The sequence below is a fragment of the Notamacropus eugenii genome, chromosome 2 (assembly GCF_028372415.1).
Source record: "Notamacropus eugenii isolate mMacEug1 chromosome 2, mMacEug1.pri_v2, whole genome shotgun sequence".
NCBI classification, from domain to species: domain Eukaryota; kingdom Metazoa; phylum Chordata; class Mammalia; order Diprotodontia; family Macropodidae; genus Notamacropus; species Notamacropus eugenii.
The window spans coordinates 413,208,923-413,233,878 of record NC_092873.1 but is presented as its reverse complement, the minus strand read 5'-3'; the positions used below and the strand labels follow the sequence as shown (position 1 = coordinate 413,233,878).

At 37.2% G+C, this 24,956-nt stretch overlaps 1 protein-coding gene across 5 annotated transcripts in view; it reads right to left on the bottom strand.

Moving 5' to 3' along the window:
* SUSD4 (sushi domain containing 4) overlaps nucleotides 1-24,956 on the bottom strand; it is a 227,149-nt gene that overhangs the window by 110,644 nt on the left and 91,549 nt on the right. For all 5 annotated transcript variants that reach the window (XM_072647741.1, XM_072647744.1, XM_072647743.1 and 2 more), the window contains exon 3: nucleotides 11,463-11,675. In XM_072647741.1, coding sequence (XP_072503842.1) covers nucleotides 11,463-11,675 — 213 coding nt within the window. The remainder of the gene's footprint in view (nucleotides 1-11,462; nucleotides 11,676-24,956) is intronic.

Sequence of the window (24,956 nt, the reverse complement as noted above, 5' to 3'; positions counted from 1 at the left end):
CATAAGCTGCCAACCTAATTCAGTGGAGTCTCGGTTGGTCGCTTGTGAAAAATACTTTCTGGGGAATCTCTACAACCAGCATGGTGTTCAGAGAAGCTAATGATTATTTTGTGACCTTTATGCAATCAGACACAAAGCTCTATGCATGTCTTTCCACTTGCCTCCTTTTTCTGAAGCTCTGAAAGCTAACTCACTGTTACCTCATACTCCTTTTGACCCCAAAAAGAAATAGCAGCAGACAAGACTAGCAACGTTCCTGGCAAAGAAAACCAGCGATCACTGTGGTTTGTTCTTACTCTCCTCAATTATGAAAAACCCACAGGTTTTCATCTGGGTGACATGACACCATTTAGAACTGAATAACTTCGGGAGCCATCAAGGAGTGTGTGTGTGTGTGTGTGTGTGTGTGTGTGTATGTGTATGTGTGTGTGTGTGTGTGTGTGTGTGTGTGTGTGCCTTTATGCATGCATGTGTGTAATAACCAAGATACCTGATTGTTTCTGTTACTTTATCTCTGGTCAGAATGGTGCTGGCTGTGCCATCAAGGAGCCTGGAATCAGATTCTACTCTGCTACTTTCTTCCTGTGTGACTGTGGGCAATCTACTTAATTTCTTGAGGCCTTCATTTCCTACTCTGTAAAATGAGAGGGCTGAACCAGATGACTCAAATGTCCCTTTCAGCTCTAAATCTGTGATTCTATGATCAATTTCACCTACCCTACGATTTAACCTTGCACTCATTTGCCCAGACTTATCAGGTCCTGACCATGAGAATAACTGAATGATTACAGACACGCACAAGTACACCCCAAAAGAGGGAATCTGAGATTGTCTTGCTAAGAGCTCCATCGTTGTAGCACTCAGTGATGGGATCATCTAGTTCAAGCCTTATCTTTTTGGAATAGAAGAAATGTCCCACAACTGAATGAAAAACACAGTGGCCCTGGTGAAGGGAGAAGGTGCCAACCTACTCCTCCCTGGTTTGGTGAGAACAAGAGATTGGCCACAGCAAGAGAGAAAGGAAACCTTAGGGGAAGTCATGTAAATGATTGTCCTTCTGGGCATAGGCTACTCCTTCTGACAACTTATATCAAAAGCATCAAGGAAAAATACACATTCGGCAACAGAAAATGCATATGGAAAGAAGAAGGTTCTAAATAAAACTTCTTTTTTCAAGTTTCTGTCTGTTTTGCTGAGGTCTCTGAAGCTGGGAGGCAGCTCACTTTAATTTATGAATAACTATAAAAAGACATATGACATTCTACCTTTGAAAAGCACTCCTATCCCATAGTGTTAATGAATAAAGATTTTTTTAACTGACAGCTTTAGCTAACGAATCAAGATGAATCTTTTAAAGAAAATATTTATAATACCATGCTGGTACTTAAATTCACATGGTACCTTTTTCTCAGGAAGTTCAATGTCCCAGCTGAACACTGTCATTCATCTTTGCTGTAGCCTTCTCTGGTCCCACAGAAAGTTTTACTTTGGTGATGGTCACACAACTAGGATGTGTCTGAGATAGACCTTGAAACCTGGGCTTTCTAAGACCAGTCCTCCATGTACCATTCTCTGCTATCTCTCAAGTACAGTTAGGTCATTTAAATTATGTCTTTAGTGATTAGCAAATCTCAAGATTACACTGGGATTGGTATGAGGTATTATAGCATTATTTGAAAATGGTATTTGTTGGGGAATTGTAGATATGTATATCAAATTTTTAGATCAAATTGGCAGCCAATTATTTCTCTCTGGCCTTTTGTCCCCTTCCCTATATGAATCACTAGTCAGTCTCTAATAGTATTCCCAAAGATCAGAGCCCATGCCTATATTTACCCTGGGACAGGAAAGACTATATTTATAAGTAACTGGACTAATTTGCTTGGGTTAGCTATAATATAATGCTAATGAGGCTAAGTTCAAGGGTTTAATCTTCATCTAGGACTTTTAACTTTTATTCTGTTTCATGGTCCTGGCCGGCATGGTTAACTCCTGCTAGTTGTCTTGGAAATGTAGGGAATGAATTGGAGAGAAGTAGCATAAGATTGGTACAAATCCATTTCCAGTGCTGGAAAAACAACTCAAAGTGCATACTACATTTACAGATGGCAGGTCAGCAATATCAGCTTGGGATGTAAAACATTAAGCGTGTGAGTCATGCAATATTCCTTGGTCACTGGTCCCCTGATTAGCATTTTTGCTTTCCTCTAGATCCATAAGAATCAATTGACCAGTTGTAAGGTTGGAGGATAAATGCCTGAAAAAAGTCTTCTGGTCAAGGAGTTCATTTTTAAATAAAGAATTCTTATACAGATACATATAAGCTCTCTTAATATTCCAAGACTGTAAGGCACAAGATAGTATTGATTTTAAATTCATCCTATAACTTGCCATGAAAAAACTCTCACTTGCACAAATTCCTTGCTAGATGTATGGGGTCAAAGTTTTGGAAGCAATGTGACACAGTTTTTCAAGTGATTAAAAGCTTTAATTTGGTTCTATTAAAATATATACATATATATCTTTGAGGTTTAATGTGAACATTTCTGAAGTGTGCATGGACTAAAAGAACTGCTATAGGCATCCAACTTCTGTCTTGGTCATTAAAGGAGGACTATTAAGAACTGAGGGAATCTTGTTCCTAAAAAAGCACACAATGAAACCTACTTTTCTCCCCTTAGTGGGGCACTACTATGAAGGCACAATTTTGCATGTATTGGCATATGCTATGGTTATGTCAGCTGCTTTTACTTAACTTTTTTGGTTATAATATAGAGTTTTATGGAAGGAGGTATATGGGGAACGATTGTAGTATCAAAAACAAAAGGCACTGAGTATCATGGGACTGGCAAGAGAGTAAAACAGGTTTTTATTTTTAGAGTTTTCCAATTTAAAAAGTAAAAAAAAAGGCAAAAGGCAATTAAAGCTAAATCCACAAGATATAAGAGAATGGAAGCACTTCACAAAGCAAGAGTTGCATGAAATGATGTGACAGCTGAGATACCAACATTCTCACTCAGTTTTCCCACTCTGAGTTCACCCCAGACAGGATAATTATGCTCATGAACTTATATTTCTGGACCTTACTGAGAGGGTTCTTCTATGGCGGTAACACAGTGTGAACTACCAACACAGCACAAGAAAAAGAAAATATTGATTCTGTCCAACTATGGGAGGGAAAAGAAGTATAACAGTAGGTGGCAGGGTAGGGAGGAAATAGCAGGGCAAAGTGACTAGAGATGAATATTTAGGGAAGTGTATACCTGAGAGAAAGGGGAATCTAAACCCAGCTGGGGCTTGTCCAGAGGTGGGGAATCTGTGACCTTGAGGTCACATGTGGGCTAGTCTTTGCCTGCAGAGATTTCTTGACCCGGGGAGCAAGTGGATCTCCCAACAGACTCCAGCGTGAGGATGTTGAAGACATACTGCATGGAGGATGGAAATTAGTTTGGAAATCAAAGCCTTCAGTGAAGAATTAAAGAAGAAAATTAATAAAGTAGAAAATTATAACTCATGACAGAGAATCTCTTCAAAGAAAGAGAGACCTTAAAAGAGAGAATGACATTTAAAAAATGAAAAAAAATGGAAGGAAATTTGACAGAAGAAAAATAAGAGAGAAGTTAATAGAACACATCAATTGTGCATAAGCCAGAATAACCAAAACATAGAGAAAATGAAAGAAGCCAAATATGTTCTACATACTTTGCATATACAAAATATATACTATATACCATAAAAATTTGAATGCCCTACAGTGGGAAATAACAAAACAGAACTGCCCAAGGTTTTTTTAATACAGACAACAAAAGTACTAATCAAGCAAATCTATAGATCACTAGCAGAGAAGAAATCTGTGATTAGAATGCCAAGATATGTAACAGTAAAATTCATAATATCAATACAAAACAATAAATCTTGCAAATATCTAGGGGAAAGGAGTTCAAATCAATTTAAATAACTCAGGATTATTCAGCAGACACCATGAATCAAAGGAAAAAAATGTAATCATATATTTCAAAAAGCAAAAAAACCTCGTTACAACACAAAATAATCTACCCTACAGAACTAACTAAACCTAATCATTAATGAAGAAAATATGAATCTTTTAAGGCATTCCTGCAAAACAAAATAGCAAAATGCAGAGGTGAATATAACATTCAATTTCCAGTTCTCCTAACCAATAGAAACACAAGGAAGTTAAGCACGATACCAAGAAAAAATTAGGCAATGAAACAATTCTTTCATGCTTGTATACTATTAAAAAAAAGAAACTACTGGAAAGTTAAATAAATTGTAAGTTTATAAAATTAAAAGAATTTGGGACAGGGAAAGTGAATAGTGTATTACAACAGTAGGAAAGAATCTATGGGAATGGACTAGCATCAAGATAGCATAAGCAAAATTTAAACTCAAAGAACGTACTGAGTTAAAAGAGGAAGACTATAGAAATAGTACAAAAGAAATAAATGGAAAAAAACACAATGCTAACAGCTATAATTTTAAATGTGGCTCAATTAACCAATTCAATAAAATGCAAAAGAATGAATAAGAAAACAGATACAAATTGTTGCATATAAGAAATATCTAAAAAATAAAGTAAAAAATGAATAAAAATTTATTATTTCAAAAGTGGTTTAAAAAGCAAAAGTTGAGATCACGCTATCAAACATAGCAAAAATAAAAATTACAATGTCAATATGGAAAAACTGAGAAACTTGTTTACTAAGTTAACTAATTTGATAAAAGGTATGTATTATAACAATAGTTATAGGAGTCTTTAATATTATTCTTCCAGAATTGGATAAATCTAAGAGAAAAATTAACAAAAAGGAAACCATGGAACTAGACAAAGTGGAGAAGTTATAGCAGAAAGACATGGCATCTTCTAACTAGAACTATTATACATGTAATATACATATTTCTCTGAACTATATGTAACTGTACAAAAAAATGAACCATTTGCTAGGGCATAGAAAAATTATAGATGTAAGTAAGAAAAAAGTAATAAATACCAAAAGCATTCTTTAAAGTCCATAATGTAATAAAATTGTAGTTAATACAGGAAACACAAGAAAAAAATAAGAACCAAAATAGAGACTTAATAATGACATTCTGAATAATGAGTGGGTCAAAGAACGAAGCATGAAAACAATACAGAACTGCTTGAAAGAGAATGTCATTCATCTACCAAATTTTTTGGAGTGTACTATCAAAGAAGTACACAAAAGAAAAATTATCTCTTGAAAAGCATGCATTGGATAAAAAGAAAAAATAATCAGTTAAGTATGTCATTAAAAAAACAAAAAAAACCCCAAATGAATAAAACCAAAAATAACACAAGTGAAGACATCTTGAAAATTGGAGGAGAAATAGATTAAATGTTTCTTTATAAATGATAACACTAAAAGTTGGTTCTTTAAAAAGACCAACAAAATCAAAACTATTAGCTAACCTGACAAGAGAGAGAAATGGAAAGGCAGAGATAGAGAAAATCAATTTGCCAAAATAAAATATGAATGAGGTGAAATCACAACAGCAAAGGAATTAAAAGAATTATAGTAACCTACTAGACACAATTATATATGAATAAAACCAAGAGTCCAAAGTAATGAATACTTATTTAAAAAAACACAAATACTCAAATGAACAGAACATGAAATAGAGATCTTCAGTCAATCTCAGAAAATGAAATGGAACAAGCCACATGGGAACTATCAAAAACCCTAGCCCAGACAGATTTATAGAGGGATTCTATCAAATGTTTCAAGTGTGATTAATATCTCTGCCATAAAAATTAGTCTTAAAAATTCAGAAAGAAAGCTTCCTACTAAACTTTATTTATGAGACCAATATGTCAAAGATACCTAAACCAGGGAAGAATAAAATAGAGAAACAGAATTATAGTTCAATATCATTAATCAATACTAATACAAAAAAAACCTTTAAATAAAATCCTAGCAAAAGGACCACAACAATATATCCAAAAAAATCATTTACTATTACCGAGTTGGACTTACACCAGGGATACAAGAATGGTTTGGTATTAGGAAAATGATGAACATAATATATCCTATTAAAAAGAAAATCATCCCAAACCATGGAATCATATCAATAACTTCTTTAATTTAAAAAAATCAAATCTTTTGACAAAGACTTTTGACGAAAGACTTTTTTTTGACAGTCATTTATGTGTAACACACTATGTGTAACACATGGGAAGGACATTTTAATATAATTTAATACTTCAAATTCTGTCTAATGCCAAAAGTTAGCACTATTTGCAATGAAGAAATACTGAAAAAATACAGTGAAACTAAAAGTTATATAATTATATTTACTAAGCTTGGCCTTTCATTGGAGACATAGATGATAGGGGGTATATATGGTTAAGCCTGGGTCATGTATTGGTTAGTTTGGCTAAACTTTTTTTTCCTTCTTTTATCTTTGTTACAAAGAAAGGATGACTGAGTAGGGAATGGGAAGGATGATTCAGAATTGAATGGGATGTAAAAGTCAAAAGTTTTCACTTTTAAAAATACTAATAAAATTTAGAAAATAAAAATAGCCAAAAGAAAAGGCCTTTTACCTTTTGTGGATGAGCTGGGCTGAAATCTCTCGAATATTAAAATTCTATTTCATAAAAAATTCAAAGTCTAAAGCTTCACTCTTTTTTCCCTTTCTTATTCTCTTCTTTTAATTTTGATATACTTTATTGTAAGCCATAAAGAAAAAAAAATGTGGATTTTGGGTAAAAAGCAAGTTACTCCCACCAAGAGCCTTTAGCTGACTTCTCAGGCATCACCCTTGACCCATAGAAAGGTGGAAACTCAGATTGCTGCTAGAAGGGCTGATTTTTAAAACTTAAAGAGAAATTCTTGAAGAAGAATTCAGACTGAGGAGATGCTATGCTCTAGAGTGTCTACCAAACCTAATTAACACTATGACGCTGCACAGGACCTCTGCTCAATTATTTAGTTTTTCATTAAAAAAAACATAACAACAACTTATGTTTAACCAGTGTAACTACTAGGAAAACATCTGGTATGAATTTTGTTTCTTAGTTGTATCAAAGTGTCATTAAGCAAGCAAATCCTTTTAACAACATTAACTAAAAATTGATTTCTTCTAGAAACAGACTCACTTTTGCTCAGTTTTATCATTCATTCTGAGTAAAAATGAATCCCAAGTTGACTTCTTTTTCAGTCTGTTTCATCTATTTTTGGGTATTTGGATACTTTTTCTCTAAAAGTCATATAGTTCCTTAAATTAATGGTTTTGTAAGTTCAAAATTCAGCATATCAAGTTTACTTGAAACAAGTGAAATATTAAAAAAAAAATATGGTGTGAATTTACCTATCTAAGAAGGAAAGCTAGCAACACACATGGATATGTGAGAAGAAAAATGAAGAAAAACATATACTTAAATAAGAGAATGTTTGCTTGTAAGGGAGAACACCCCGATGGTTGGCCTGGACTTTTGGAAGTCTGGGATTCTTGGTTCATGTTCTTCTACTAACTATGGCCTTAGATAAGTCAGTTAACTTCTTGGAGGTGGGAAGACTGTCCCATGAGACCATCTCCAATGTCCCTTCCAGATTTAAAATTCTATAATTCTACAGAGAACTGAACTAGTAGAAGGAATATCCATACTGACAAGATTAAGGGTCCACTGAATTATGATTCTACATATCTGATAATTCATCACAATGTAACTGATTAGCTAATACCAACAAAATGGGAGAATAGAGAAAACTTTGCAAAAATTAGCCTGAGAAAAAACCATCCTATTCCAAGGTACCTAAAAGGTGAAATCAACATTCTGACTCCATGCCAGTGGAAATATATTTTCTTTGATGTTTTTCTATCAAAAGCATCTAACAGGGACCTGGCATAGATAAGGCACTTATAATAAAAATGTTGTTGATTTGCAAAGACGGGGCAAGGGAGATGAACCAGGGACTGGGGGTAACAATGGCCTGGAGTAGAAGGGAGCTACTCACTCCCCTTCCTTAGCCTAGACGGTCCTTTGTCCTAGCTCCAGTTTCCCTACAGTGAGATGCAGAGGGAGCGGTACACGTGATTTCTGAGCATATGGGAACAAAATGATGTCATAGACGATAGGGGTGACCCCTTCCTTCCCCAAAGTATTGTCTTTCAGATCTTTCTGAGCATGAGTCATAAGGGTGTGCTAGCTAACAGGGCTGGCATGCTGCCAAGGCCATGTAGGATCTCAAGATGAGTTTCTATGAAAGGGAAAGTTCCATCACTACAACCAAGTGACTCAAGATGTCCCATGCCATCTGCTGCCTCCTAGGACAAGTAGTTTCAGAAGCTCTTTGTCACTTTCCTTTACATGGAGCATAGAGTGGGAGGGAAGATATTATTAAGGTCCTCTGCCTCAGCTTCTCACACCCAGGACACCTGTTTTCTGGTACACCAAGAACTGTATTATAATAATGACACTGAACAGTAATGACGATAATAAAAATAGCTAGTATTTATGTAGCGCTTTAGGGTTTGCAAAGCATTTTACATATGTTAGCTCATTTGAACCTCACAACACCTCATTGAGCAAGGTATTATGATGATGATCTCCATTTTGCAAATGAGAAAATTGAGACTGATAGACAAAACAGTTATATTTCTTCCACATCCCAACTTTCTCCATTGTGGTTTCAATATATTTCAGGTTGGCATAAGAAATTACTGCAAATGAAAATTTGGAGGAGTTTTGCAGAAGTCACAGACAAGAAGCAAAGGCTAGCAAATGAGACAGAAAAGTTTAGAAACTCAGAAATGTTTAACTAAATTTTACAATAAGGTACTGTAAATACACCATAAAAGACAAAGAAAGAGTTCAGACTTCTTCTTTGGTATGAAAGGAGGACTAAAATTTTTACACGAATTTTCTAAATCGCAGGGGCACTGAACCCCTAGCCCCATTGATGTGTAAGGGATAACTACATGTAACTTGCCCAGAGCCACACAACTAGTAAGTATTTGAGGCAGGATTCAAACTCAGGTCTTCCTGATACCAAGTCCCATATTCTATCCACTGCACCACCTATCTGCCTGCAAAAATCTCTAATCATAACTTGGCCATCTGACTATCACATAACTGTAGCTATACCTACTTTTCCCAGTTTAACCAGAATAGTACCCTGTGGCTAGCGTCAAAAGACTTCCTGGATCCCACAGCTTTTGATGGGAAGAGATTACTTTCATTGGCTTGGACACCTTGGCTCTGTTGTCACTATACGTGGATAAAACTGTATGTGGATGCTGGCTCAGTTAACTAATATCTAATCAGTGCTTATTATATGCTTGTGCTAAGTGCTGGGAATGTAAAGAAAGGCAAATATGCAGTCCCTTCCCTTAAGGAGTTCACGTTTACATACAGAACATATACAGTGTAAATGTACAGTAATCTCAGAAGGAAGGTGTTAGCAATGCGGATAGGGACAAGAAAGATCTGGGGAAAGTGGACTTGAATTGAGTTTTGAAGGAGGCCAAGGGACCCAAGAGGCAGAGGTACAGGGGTAGGGCATTCTAGGCATGAGGGACAGCCAGTGCAAAAGACAGAGATGGAAGATGAAATGTTGTGTGTGACGATCTGCAAATAGGTCAGTGTTACTGGATTATAAAGTGTCTTGTATGGAGCAGAGTGAGAAGTCTAAAATAAATAGGAAACAAAAGGCTTTTATGTTTGATCAGGGAGGTAATAGGGAGTCACTGGAGCTTACTGAGTAAGGGTATGACATGGTTAGACCTGCATGCTAGGAAGATCACTTTGGCAGCTGATCAATGAAACCAAGCTGACCACAGGGGCCTCTATGTCAACAGCCACTGGTGGCCCAGTGGTTCAGTAGTTTCAGACCTTGATGAAGCTATTAGCTATTGCTCAGAAGGCTGACTTGCATGTGACTGACCTATTAAAGATTCAATTTTAGGTTCTGCTTCAAACCTAGGTTTACTGGTTTCTAAACTTTATACATATACATACATGTATATGTACACATATACATATATATATATATATACATACACATATACCCATATAATTATATATGCTTATTCAGATTGTTGATTTGAGAAGGAAGACCTGATCATTCTGTGCAAAAGACTTGCTCATGACATACCTGGAAGCTAGGGACAGTCATTCCAATCAAGGATTCTGCAGTCACAAGCCAGAGGAAGCTGGGTAGTTCAGTGGATAAAATGCCAAGCCTGGAGACAGGAAGACCTGCCTTCAAATTAGGCCTCAGACACTTACTAGCTGTGTGACCCTGAACTAGTCACTTAACCTCTATCTACCTCAATTCCTTCAACTGTAAAGTGGGGATAATAAAAGTACCTACTTTCCATGGTAGTTGTGAGGATCAAATGAGAAAATATTTGTAAAGCGTTAAGTATAGTGCCTTGGCATATAGTAGGTACCACATAAATGCTTGTTTTCTTTCCTAGTTTTTTTTTTAAAAATCCAGATCCTCTGTTATTGTGCTTTTCTCCACTGGTAGTATGCGTGCTTATCTTCAACTCAGAAACAAACCCTCAAAAGTTGTTAAGTCTTTCTTCTTCTCAGGCCAAATGTTGTTTAAAAGGTTTCACGGGGGAAACACACACTAAATTCTGTGGACATTTTTATGACTTGTAATGATAAAAGCTTTGTCCAAAGAAATAAAATCAATACTTGTCAGAAGCCAAAATTCTGATGGCTAATGAATTAGGTCAGATACAAGCTTTATGTCACTTGAAATTTGAGGTCCAAGTGAATGTTTGTGATTCATCAGTATAGGACTGCTTCAGTTAGTCCATTGAGATAGACGAAGAACTGTTGCTTATCATTCTAATTAGTTATACTAAACATATTTCTAAAACCCCAAATATATACTCATACAGCAAAAATCAAGTTGTTTCTTCCTATAGGTTTAGGGGTAATGACTAGAAATAAATCTAGATCTTGTTCATCTCTTCCTGCTTTCCATATTCCTTTCTTCCTTTAAATGAATTACCCCTGGCATAGAATTAATAGGTAGTAATTGATTTAGTCCTCTGAGAAACATATATATCTTTGAGATCATCCTCTACAGTATTCAAACAATATTTTTTGCCAAACTTCTCTCTGAGTAAAATGGAAATGCCCACAGATTTGGCAACCTAGTAACAGAGAGCCCTAATGTTAGCTGGATGCTATCTCAGTGACAAAAATGGTGATAAGTGGAATTATAATTGGGATAAAGAAGACTTTGTATTCCTTTGGTGGCTAAAATTAAGTCGTTTCTTCTCCCAAACCTCATTATACACTCATATTGGTCAATGTGCACAAGGTCCTTAACAACTGAAACACTCACCAGAGTGTTGAGTTTTGAACCATGCATAACTTTGAAAATCTTCAGCAAACTCCATGGGAGACACACAAACCTATCTTACTTGGATCTTTCACAGGATGCCAAATAGCTTACCTTCTGGTAGGCACACCGGTGTATCAGTCGGTATCCAGCCTAGGGAACCATTCAAGTGCTTCATACACAGTCTCCTTGGTGGGCCCCTAAGCTTGTATCCTTCTTGGCAGTGAAATTGGGCTATGGAATCTTCAAAGAAAACACTTCCACTGGGGGTTCGAGAGCCATACTCTGGGATTCCTGGGTCAGCACAAGCATGCAGATCATCAAACCCTGTAAGGATAAATCAGAGAAGATGATTTATGCCATTCCCAGTATCCTCTAGGATCACTTTGGCTTGGTTTTGTAGAAGTTTCAAATATACAAGACCCAGGGTGAAATGCAATTGCTCAAAGGGATAATCCCAGATCCTCGTCTATTCTGTGTTCTATCATTTATCCACGAGGGCTCATAGTTTCCTGTTTAATGACTGAAATGGTAGGATTCAAGTTGACCGAGGAGGGATGAAAAACTCTATGGGATCTACTTTACAACAGAGGTGAGCTGAAGAGTAGACCCTTCAACAGACACTGCCATCCCCCTTGTATGTCCATCTTTCCTGTTCCTCCATACCTCAAAGTTCTATTTCCAGGTCTGATATTCCCATTTTGCAGAGGGAACCATTCTATAGAACTTGGACATGGAAGGCTATGTTTCAGTGCACCTTCCACCAAATTGGCATGTCTCTGTTTATGTCATTCAGACTCTCACAAATTCACAAATTCTCACAAATTCATCAAATATTTCCTGTATGTTCATGTATGAGGCATGTATGTATAACTTAAGCCATATCATTGAAACTGTGTCTTCCCATACCTCAGGAGGGCTTGGTGTGTCAACCTCTTGTATTGCAGACTGCTCACTGGAGTTAGCTGACCACCTCTAAGAGCTATGAAAACGTTCTTCGTGGCAGAGGGAGAGGAAATGAACCATGCCACCTTATACAATCTTTTTCTTTACAAATAGTCTTTTATTACAGACTTAATAACCATCAAGTCATTAAAAATCAAATAAACAGAATAAGGAATAAAAAGGAACATAAAAAATCATAATTCCAAATTATGGTCTGCTAAGAGGATTATGCCTGAGGGTCTACATTTTTATTATATATAATAACAATAATCTCTTATTTGGTTCTGGGTTTCCTTCTGAGAACTATAACTAAGGTGGAGCAAGTAGGACTTTGCTCGTTGGTCCTGCCTTTTAGAGGGCACTGACAGTACTTGTACTCACTCAGCAGCACAGAAACAACTGAGTTTAGATACTGGTTAATGAGATAATTAGTTAAAATGGGAAGCTACCAGATGGTGCCTTCTTCCTCCTGGCAAGCAAGGCACACACCAGGTAAGCTCCTTCCCACCTGGACCTGCTCAGTTTCTTCCTTTCCCTAGCTTTATGATACCTCAGAGTCTCAGCCCACTGGCTATTGTAGGTTATCTACTCATGCTCCCATTAAATTTGTTTTAAAGCACTCTTTGAAGAAATACGTTGGGCCATTTGTCCTGGACATATTTTGTACTATTTACCCTAGGTGCAAAAATTACTAATTATGTCTCTCCTCCTTCCAATCCTTTTCATCTGTGCCATTATCAGATTTTGTTGTTCTGTTTTATGTAGCCGTAATGAATGTGTATGTACCTTATAAAATCTTAATGATCCATTTCTGAACTTTAAAAAAGAACAGTCTTAGGAACAGAGAGTTCATGTAAAATTGAGGATCCCTGAGGAAACTAATAGACTACGTTGTGATGCCTGGGGAAAGATCCCTGGGATTTTTATTTTTTCTCTAGCACATTCTTACTTGGATCATATAAAATAAAAATGGTGAAAAAAGGAATTTGGTTGTCCTTGGCTGGGATCCGAATTTTTCCAGATGTTCTGTGCATTCAGATAGGAGATGATATACCAGTTTTATGTTGATTGTGCCAGGGCAGCCAACAAATAAAATGTAATATAGGAGAGAGTAAGAGACCTGGATGCCATGTGGTATCAGCTAAAGAATTTTGTTTGATGTTGTCATTGATATAAGGGATGTAGTGGTAGAACCTGGCAGGAAGGACAGACTGCACCTACTTCTGAACCAAATCAGAAATTCTGACACTTTTAAACTGGAAAAATGTCTGGCATTTTATTGAAATAAGCCTAAACGTAGATAATGTCACTTGTTCGAAGAAGAAATTTTCTCACTGTTCTCCTCGCCTCATCTCCCAATACATGATGGCTGTTTATTGCTGTGCTGTTAATGTACAAATTGCTTTCCCACACAGCAGTGAAGCAATTAATGCTCATAGAGGGGCCCCCAAGAAATATTGGAAAGCCATCAAACTGTGGCTTTATGTTTTCATTCTGGGAACAAGGCATTACAGGTCAGCAAACGTTCCCTACACAAAGAATGCCAATGACTTCCTTTGGAGAGTCTACAAAAGGTAGAGGAATATGGTATGGTGATGGAAACTTAAGCACAGGTTCTTTATGTCATCCACAAAGTAAAATTAATTGCAATGAGATTCATTATCAAATCATAACATACAGAGTCCTCGATAGCCACAGCCATGATTTTTTTTTTTTGCCAATTTGCTAGCAAAAAGCATGATGGAGCCTTTGTCTGCCTGTCTAATATAAAAATAGTTACAGTCTCTCCCCACTAAATTCAGAATCTTCCTTTCACACTGGCTCAGGGTCTGGTTGGCTCGAAGCTTCCTAGTCACTGTTTATTTTATAGAGCATGGTGGCTGTGAAATACTGTCACAGAATAAATCAGGAATTGGGAGATCGGATTTCTAGTGTTAGATTTGCCACTCATTCATCCTGGGCAAGCCAGCTGACTTGGGCCTCAGTTTTATCAGCTGTAAGGTGAAGATGGAGTTGGATTAGATGATCCCCTAAGTACCTTTTCTATCTCTGACCTCCTATGATTCAATGATGGCCACACTGTCTTGCAAATCCTTTTCAATTTTTTCTCTTTTCCCCATCCACATAAATTGCCTTCTCACCTCCCTCCCTAGTCTTCTCAAATACCAGCCCCTTTCTCCCTCCCTCTGACCCTATGAACAGGATAGAGGTCTGTGCTGGAGATTTAGCTAGGAAAAGTGAAAGCCTAGCTCTCCCTCCACCCCTCTACTCCCTGTTCATCCTTCAAAAACTTGAGCTAAGCATGGATTTCAATGATCCTATTTTAGGTACAGACCACTTGGTTAGAGAGATTCCTTCCATCCACATTATGAAGAGAGAAGTAGTTTTATTAGAAAGTTGAAGATTCAGCATCTAGCCTTGATGCTATCAGATAAATGTCCCGCCATCATAAACAAAAGATGTGAGATTCGTGAAATGTAGGACGTGAGAGTGGCAGTGTTTCCCAAAAGTCAATTCTACACACTTTATGAAAACAACATAACAAAAGCAAAAAAACCCACCTATGTGTGAAAACTTGTATACCCTGTCTACCTTTTCTGCTTTGAAATATTATAAGATACTTCACTCCCAGCACCAAATTTCTTTGACTTTCTGATGTGCCTATGTCAGCAATCAAACAGAAATATGGATTTAGGGTTGCAGTTCCTAGAATAAAAAGGAAGAAAATGTGCGAGAAGGACCGAGTAAAGTCTAGAATGTTAAAGAGAGGAACTATTCTTCATCTTGGGAAATTACTTCTATTGAGCAGGATAAGTATTTTTGCCTGGGACTGTCAGAGCCACAAATGCCACACTTTTCAAATGATCACCTTCCTTCTTGTCCCCCTGCAGATCAATTTCCAAACTGAATCAATTTTCCATAAGGCCATTTTGTAAACAGTCACCCTGTGAATATGAAAACCACCATCATCAATCAATATATCTACTAGGCCATCAGATAACATGTGCATTAAGTGATGAAAGGTGTCCTATTCTATCTGGACATGAAAAAGAGGAAAGAAAAATAACAAGCAGGCAAGCGTGCGAAATATCATAGAATCATAGAAGGAACTTTTGAAATGATCAGGTTCAAGTCTCCCATTTTATGAATGAGGAAACTGAGGTCCAGAGGTATTAAATGACTTGCCTAAAATCACATAGTTAATTAGTGATAAAGCCAAGACTACAAACCAGATTTCCTGCTTCCCATTTCAATGCTTGTTTCACTACATAACATGCCATCTCTTCTAACCTAAGACTCAATCATCTTTTTAACATTTTTCTTTTTTCAAATTTGTATATAGTTTTTTAAAATGAAAATTTATTTTTAAAAATGTATCTTCACCTTCTCTCCCTCCCACCGGTTCCCACCTCCACTGAGAAAGCAAGAAAAACAAAATATGCTGTTACAAACATGTATAGTGAAGTAAAACAAATTCCTGTCTTGTCTGCATCTTCCCCCAAATATGTGTTAATATTCACTCTGAGTCTATCACCTCTCTATCACAAGGTAGGTAGCCTATGTCAGCGTGACTCCTCTGAGGTCATAGTTGGTCACTGGATTGATCAGAGACCCTAAGTCTTTCAAAGTTGGAAATCATTCATTTTTAAGTACTTATCAATTCCCATTCTATCTTCCAAACTCCATTCTCACCAAAGTAGCAAATAAAGGTATAAAGTCCAAGGCTTAGCATTGCTTTACCTAAAGTTTACAAAGCACTTCAGATACATTTTCTTATTTGTTCTTCACAACACATTCATTTCAGGATGACCACACTAAGACTTGCAGAGATAAAGTATTTGCTATGTAGTCACACAGCTAGTCAGTGTCAAAGGGAGAACTTGAATCCAGGTTTTTCTGACTCCAAGTCCAGCACTATGCTATGCCGGCTCTTGAGGCTTAAAGGAAGAGAGAAGACTGTGGAATGGACAACAGTTTCCCTTTAATACGTTTTTTCATGTTAATATGAATAAATGATTCTTTTCAGGTAAAGTCACAATCATCAGGTTGTTGTCACCTTTTAAAAGGAATTCAGTGGGGGGCAGCTAGGTAACACGGTGGATAGAGCACCAGTCCTGGAATCAGGAACACCTGAGTTCAAATATGGCCTCAGATACTTACTAGCTGTGTGACCCTGGGCAAGTCACTTAACACTGATTACCTCAAAAAAATAAAATAAATCAAGTTAATTAGGTGATGCTAGGCCTGGAGTCTGGAAGACCTGAGCTCAAATCTAGCGTCAAACACTTCGTAGCTTGCGATCTTGGGCTTATCACTTCACTATCAGCTGTTTCAGTTTCCTCATCTATAAAATGGGGATAATAATAGCACCGACCTCCTAGGGTTATGGTGGAGACAAAAGGAAATAGTCCTTTGTGACCTTTAAAGCACTACGTCAAGCTAGCTATTATTGTTCTTATTTTTAATTCCACACTCTTCGTTTTTGGTACGGAACGCGTCATTAGCTGACCTGGGAGTGAAACCCTGGGTTCCAGTATGTGTAAGACACACCCCAGAACAGAACAGAAGCTATGGCTGCCTATAAGAAGACAGAGGGACAGCGGTGATCTTTTCCTTCTCTTTCTGCACAGAATCTTTCTTCTTACCATCTGCTGTCCAAATGAATGCATTAGTAGGAGTTGTTTGAAAGTAGCACTGCCTTCTCATAAAAAAGAGAGTAGTAAAGCCCTTAGTCTCATTATGAGGACTTGACACCTCCGCTTTGGTTACTCTTGAGTGTGATAAAGCCAACTAGAGAATTCTACTGTGAACTACACTAAGAGTCTTTGAAAAGAATCATAAAAATGAAGGAGGTGTGAAAAGCAATCTTTTGGGTTATTATAACAGAAAAGTCTTATTCAAGACAGGAAGAGTGTATCAAATGTAGTTAAATCAATTTAAGGCTAAGGCTGGCTTTCCATTCCTCTGTAAATTGCTAGATGAGCCTTTAGGGAGGAAACAGAATACAGACAAAGAATCAATTTTGCTCCATTTATCTGGTAAGGGGGTCAGAGGGTAAAGCGAAGGCAGCATGCCTGCTAAAGTTTAAGCAGAATTGTTTTATTTATAAAAGGACCCGGGAATTTTAACAGGGACCATAAACTCCTCTGAACTTCTCATTTAAACTTGTGTAACATTTATCATTTGTCCATTTATTCAGCATTTAGAACCACAGTGTGTTGAAGCCAGAAGGGACTATGCAGAGATTCTAATTTAGCCGTGTCATATTTTCCTATGAAGGGATGGGGGTACCAAAGAGGGTAAATGGTCTTCCAAAAACCACAGAGGGTCTTAGTAGCAAAGCTTAAACTAGGTAAAGACCTTTCCACTATTTCACTGTCTTCAATGAATATTCCACAGTCTTATACAATTATCCTTTCCACACTGTGACTTTCCACTTCGTGGTTTCAATATATCATGGGTCAGCATAAAAAATTAAATGGGAATTTGGGGGGAGTTTTGTGGAAGCCATAGACAACATGTGATGGTCAGCAGATCACACAGAGCCTATGACAGTACAATAAGGTACTGTAAACACCTTAGAAGAGAAAAAGAAAAAGAAATTCAGACTTCTCTGGTACAAAGGGAAGGCCAGAAAATTTTATGTGGATTTTCCAGATTGTGGGGGCACTGCACCGCTAGCCCCCATGATGTAGAAGGGATATCTGTATTGTCTTTACAATTTTGTACAGATGTACATCTTCCATCAACAAGAGATTGGAAACTCCTTGAGACCTGGGAACCCATTTCACTTTTTTTCTGTAGCTTTCCAGTATTTAATAAATGTATATCAAATGAACAACATGAGAACTTTCCTCATGGCTCCAAAAAATGCTTTCAGAATTCAGACTCACCAGTGATCATAGGAGAGACATGAAGTAAGAAACAGAAAACCTAACTCATTGTGCCAGACATTCACAAATCTAGTTCTTCAACAATAAAATCATCTGAGTATGAACCAGATTGATAAAAGAAAAGATTTAGGACCTGCCTTTGAAAATTATTATCTCTAGCACTGAGTTAGAACATAAAAGTTGGATATCATAAATCAAAGATTTATAAGTTAAAGGGATCTTAGAGGCCATTGAGTTCAACCCTCTCATTTTACAGATGAGGAAATTGAGGCATGGGAAGGTTAGGTATATTACCCAAAGTCATACAGCTAATAAATATCGAAAGTGGGATCTGAACCCAGGTCTTCCTGATTCTATGGTCAGCCATCGATGTACAACACAAATAATTTAATCCAATAATTTCATTTAATAAATGAGCCAAATGAGGTCCAAGAATAATTATGTTGTTCGTCCTCTGTTCTCAAAAAGGACCAATGACATCAGGAGGGTGATGTCTTGACTTGCAAGTGAATTGGATTTAAGTGAGGCAGAGCTGTGCAAAGTCATCAGCCTCATTCTCTCCTCCAGGATCATCAAAGTCCAGTGGTAAGACAAAAGTCAAAAGGACTAAGGATACAGTAGATGACCTTGGTCTTTCTAAATTAAGGTCTTTCTCAGACCTCAGTATACATGAAGCAACACCCATTCAATGACTAAGGACTAGGTAAAAATTGAGACAAAGATAGCCTAACTTACCATCAAAAAAATATCAGTCTGTGAGGGAAAGCCCCTCAGAATTTCTGGCCAGGGAGATTTTACAGTGAGGTAGAAGCAGAGCTGAGATGAGAATTCAGGTCTCCTGATTCCTCAATTCAATCCACTTTTTTACCTCACTGCAGTTAATACCATGAAAGCTGGTTAGTTGCAGAAAAAGAAGGCCCATGGCTGCATTAGGTACCAGTTAATCAATTAAGCATTTCTTAAGTACCTACCATGTGGAGACAGGGATACAAATGCAAAAATTAGTCCATGACATCCCAAAAGAAGGAGGAATTTCAAGCATGTACACTACTTCTGGAAGTTACTGTCAACCATTTAATCAATCTTTCCCACTATAACTGGACCCACAGATCCCAGTTTCCCAGGCTAGAATCTGGCTTTTTCTATTGGTTTGTCACCAGAAAAAAAAAAAACCCATATAATTCTGTTTGAATCACATGGGGTCTCATAATGGAGCATTAGTTGAAAATCCTCTCTAACATCTTACCAATCCCCAAACACTCTGGACTCAGCAATAAAAGGGGCTAAAATGAGTCTTGACCCCTGAGAGACTATTAATCCCAAATACCATATGACAATCTTTTAAACTGAAATATGCACAACCCTGATAACACTACCTCCTATGCCACACCTTAAATTATTTTTAAATTTCTATTGATATTTTTCATTTCTGTAACACTTTAATTTCTCAACATATTCCTCTCTCCTCTCCTACTCAGAGAACTACCCTTTATAATCCAAAATTTTAAAAAAGAGGGAAAAAGAGTAGTTCAGGGAAATTAACCAACACACCAAGTCCTGCCATATATGCATACCTATTCTGTCCCTTACTCTGCAAAGTAAGGAAGAACTTTTTCTCATCCCTTCTTTGGAGTCAAGCATAGCCATACTTTTTTTGGAGGAGTAGTTATTTCCATCTACATTGAAGTTAGTGTATGTGGCATCTTCTTGTTCTGCTCACTTCACTTTCTATTCTAGTTCACGTAAGTCTCTCACTGCTTCTTCATAAGCTCCATATCCGTCATTGCCATTACATTCATATACTATTATTTTTGTTTAGCCATCCCCCCTCCCCAACTCATGGGCATCCGCTTTATTTCCACTTCTTTGCTACAACAAAAAATGTTTCTCTAAATATTTTGGTGTATCTGGGATTTTTCTTCTGTCTTCACTGCTGAGTCCTCATTACAGATGAAGTATGCTATTCCCCTAAGGCATGAACCAAAGTTTTAAGGGGATTTAGATAATAATACTCTTTGCCTAGCAGTTCATTGGTTCATGCTTTTGAGAGTAGTGTACTTCATCTGTAACAAGGACTCACAAATGAAGATGGTAAAGAAGCAAGATTAAGGGAGGTAGTGCTGTTGTTAGAAATGCACTGGACTTGAATAAGGAGACCTGGGTTCAAATCATGGTTCCGCCACTTACTTCTAGCATGACGTTGGGTAAGTCATTGACCCTCTCTCTGTTTATTAGTCTTATCTATGAAATGAGGGTGTTAAATTAGACATCCTCATTCCCTTCAGATCTAGAACCTGAGTAGACACTCACTAGCTGTGTGACCCTGGGCAAGTCACTTAACCCTGCTGGCTTCAGTTTCCTCATCCGTAAAATGAACTGGTGAAGGAAATGGCAAACCACTCCAGTATCTTTGCCAAGAAAACCCCAAATGGGGTCACAAAGAGTCAGATACGACTAATCTGCTAAACAACAACAATTAAGTTGTTTACTTAACCAAAAGTAATTTCAGCATATGCAAAATGGTTCCATGTCACTAAGTTGATAAATAGGTTGTTAGATGTTTCCTGCCACCTTTCAGAAGCCAGGAATATAATTTTGCTATAAGGTGACTTTGGCCTACATGCCTAGGTAGGAAGCATGTCCCAGGTAGCTTTCCAGAACCATCTTGATCTGAGGCAACATCTGAGCTCTGGTGTTATCCAGTAAGTTTGGCTCATGGCCATGGTAAAATGTCCAAGGACTCATCTACTCAGGACACTCATAGCTTCAAGTCTCTTCTTTGAAACAAGTTCAGGTTCAAAAAGTCAGACGTTTCTGAAAAAGGCTGCTCAATTTAGAGCCTTCCAAACATTTCCATTGAAATTCTATATGTTTAATAGAAGTAGGGGTGGTATCAAACTGCCTGGTTCTAGATAGAACAGATACAGCTCTAAAGAATATTTGGACATTTACCTCTTTTGTACCATGAAATTCTTTGTCATTCTAGTGAAGTCTATCAACCCTTTAACAGAATAATATTTTTAAATGCATAAATATTACATATTTATATAAAAAATTACAAAGAAAACCAATTTTCTTAAAATTCAATTATTAAAAAAGCTCATATTTCTCTGCTTAAGAATATTTGATTGATATGGATATGAAGAAGACCACAAAATCCACTTAACAATGGGCACAGAAATACATTTCCATAACAAATCTTGAAAATTATATTGGAAACCAATGTGCTTTGCTTCATAGGAAGTCATGCTACAGTAACAATTTCCAGAGTACACTATTTTCACAAGATGAGGTACTCTACTTCCTGAGGTACTTCCTGTACTTAGAAGACCATTATAAAGCATCACCTTGATTATCTCCCCCATTTAAATAATCTCAGTTCCTTGCAGAATTAAACTCTTAGCTTTAAACAACAAACAAATAAATTAATTAATTAAGGGATGGAAGGATAAATAAATAAAACAGGTATAAGAAAAAGGGGAGCAGTAAAAAAACAAATTAATACTAGTAAAATATAGATATATCTAGATAGATATCTAGATACATCTATGTGTCTAGATATAGCTAGATTATGGTCTATCTATAGACAGAGAGATAGAAAGACAGACCTAGATAAGATTTGTCTTTCCATCTCTCTATCTAAATTTCAACAAATACACTCTACAAAACATCAGCTTATCTCTTTTCCCAGGAGGACAGGGCTTGTTCAGCTTTCCAGAACCATCTTGATCTGAGACCATGAAGTTCAAAACCTACTAGTCTCTTCTCTAATTCTCTCAAAAAGAAAAGTCTTTGAAAATAAGCCATTTTCCTTAGCCATGATGAATCTTGTGAAAGGAGGATCTCTCAAAGCAAAATTGTTAGGTGCTAAAGCAGAGCATCCTAACCTACCCAAGTCTGGAGAACCAGCCTCTGAGCCTGTTAAATAAAAAACAAAGCTTTGTCGGGTAGCCTGTAAGTGATGGTGGCACTTTACACCTAGCAACAGCTCCCGACTACAAGGTACTCTCTGCCCTTCTGGCTCAGTTCCACTAAGGACCGAAACTTCTACCAGTTTCTTCAATAATTTCTGCAAGTCTCTATTCATTAATAGACTGAAAATGAAAAGGAAAAAAAGGTTGTCCAGGTTACTAAGCCTTATGTATAACAATTCAACTTTATATAGCGCTTCAAAGTTTACAATATCACATACACACACACACACACACACATGCACACACATACACACACCCTCAAAGATCTCAGAGCAAAAAACACGAAGTTCAAGATGAACAATGAACCCAATAAATTAAGGCCAGAGGCTTTCAAATTTAATTTGGTTTTGTTTATGGATTTAACATTAGTTTAACTCTTAAGCCTGTGTATTATCAGTCACATACTTTGGAGTGGTCTGAAGGAAACAAAATCGATTACTGTTGCCATTCATTACGCTAAACGGATTTTATACTGAAAAAATACCCCTCAGGAAATTTAGCAATGGCATGTCAGAAATAAAATCTAGGCTAATTATTTCTGCTACATGATATACAATTTATTGTGAGAAATCCTAATGGATTATCACTTGTCCCAGCTTTCTTGAAGGCACAACAACAAAAAAGAATTCTGAAGCCCATCCACATGGGATAAAAGCTTGACACTTGGATGCAGAATCACTGACATAGATATACTACATCAGGGATTATGAATCCAGGAGTAACTTTTAATATTTAGACAGTAATCAAGCAATCTAGCTTTCCTCCATAATTGGTTAGGAATATTTTGACATTCCAGGAACCATCTAGAGATAATATGCAAAAAAATCTGGTTGGTATGAGCAAGCATAGGTGATAGAATTAAACCTTTTAATATCATCTAAATTAGAGATGATTAAAATGTGTAAACATTGCAGATGTGACAGTCACAGCCTTCCTTATTTAGGGGGATCTTTTTCCTCATTTTGATTTAATTCATTTTGATTACCTATCTACTCTTAAATCTTTTACTGTGTTTCAGTTCTCATAACACTAGAAACAGTGGTAACTCAAAATATGATTTTAAAAAAAATACCAGTCTCGTGATATTGTTCCCTACAGCTATGCCACACAAAATTATGACAGAAATCCAGACGTCAAATCACAGAGCGATTTTTTTGTGCTTAGAAATGAAACAAGCACAAATATGGTCCCTTTAAGACAAAATTCTTACAGTTTTCTGGGGATCGCTTCTGGCCTATCTAAAGACCTTCTGTTTTATACAGTAGTCCTACATTCCCACCTTCTACACCAAGTGTCTCCTCACACGGCTGTGGGAATGCCATTCCTCTCAAGGGGTGTCTGTTTTCTAATGTGAAATAGTTTACAGTGGGTTGGTAGCAATTTGTCTCCTCCCTCCTCCAGCCTCTGGATGGTTTGCCATTTACTTTCTATTTACTTTTTCATGTGCATCTCCTCCTTCAGGGTATCTGGGCTAGGATATGCAAATTACGCTCTGTTTTCTTACAGTTTAAAAAAAAACTAGCTCCTTACAGAGCAAAAATTTGTGCCATGGGACAATAACACCACCACCACCACCACCATCACCACTACCACCACCACCACCACCAACACATTTAACATGGTACTTTAAGGTAAACAAAGCATTTTCTTCACAATAATCAATTGGGGGATGGGGGTGGGGTAAAATAAGTATTATAATCCCCATTTTACAGATGAAATTGAGGGTTACAGGAAGTGACTTGAGGAGGGTTCACATAGCTAATAAATGTAGGAGGTAGGATCTGAATCCAAGTCTCTTAACTGAAAGTCTAAACCTTTTTAACAAGTATAGGACTATCCTTGGAACCATGCTTTCTTATCAAAGATTTAGGAGGAGCTATGCCACTCAACTATGAATTCCCTGGGACCTTGCTTCTTCTTTTCTTAAAAAATATTTCATTTGTTTAATTGGTTAAGAGCCACCTTCTCACTCTCCCACCCCAAGCCCTCTCCCCCAAACTGAGAACTCCAGGGACCATTCTTCTAGGCACCCAAATGAGCAACCTTAGAATCACTCTTAATTCTTCCCTCTCACTCAACCCTAATACCTAATCATTTGCTGTCTTGTCAATTTTACTCATACAACACTTTGGACATCTGTTCCCTTCCCTCCACTCAAACATCTTCTACTCTAGTTCAGGACTTTCTTTTCTCTTATATGAACTACAGGATTAGCCTATTAACTGGTCATATTCTGTTTAATGTCTCTTTGATCGATATTATTCAATTGTTGCTGTCCAGGCTTTTTTTAGTCTGACTCTCCATGACCCCATTTGGGGTTTTCTTGACAAAAAAAAAAACAAAACTGGAGTGGTTTGCCATTTCCTTCTCCAGCTCGTTTTACAAAGGAGAAAACTGAGGGTTAAGGGACTCGCTTAGGGTCACGCAGCTAGCAAGTGTCTGAGGCTGGATTTGAACTCAGAAAGATGTCTTCCTGACTTCAGGCACAGTGCTTTATCCACTACACCACAACTAGCTGGCCATTACAGTCTTCACATAGTGATATTCTGAAAATACAGGTCTGAATGTGTCCCTCCTCTACTCAAAACCTCGAGTGACTCCCTGTTATATCTAGGATAAAATATAAATCCTTCAGCCTGGCATTTGAAGTTCTCTGCAGTAAAGGATACCACCTACCTTCCCAGGCTTATTTTAGATTTCTTCCCTTCACACACTTTCTTTTCCAGTAAAACTGTCCTGCCAGCTGAAACGACACAAGAACAATCTCAAGGACTCTCTGAAGAACTTTGGGGTCA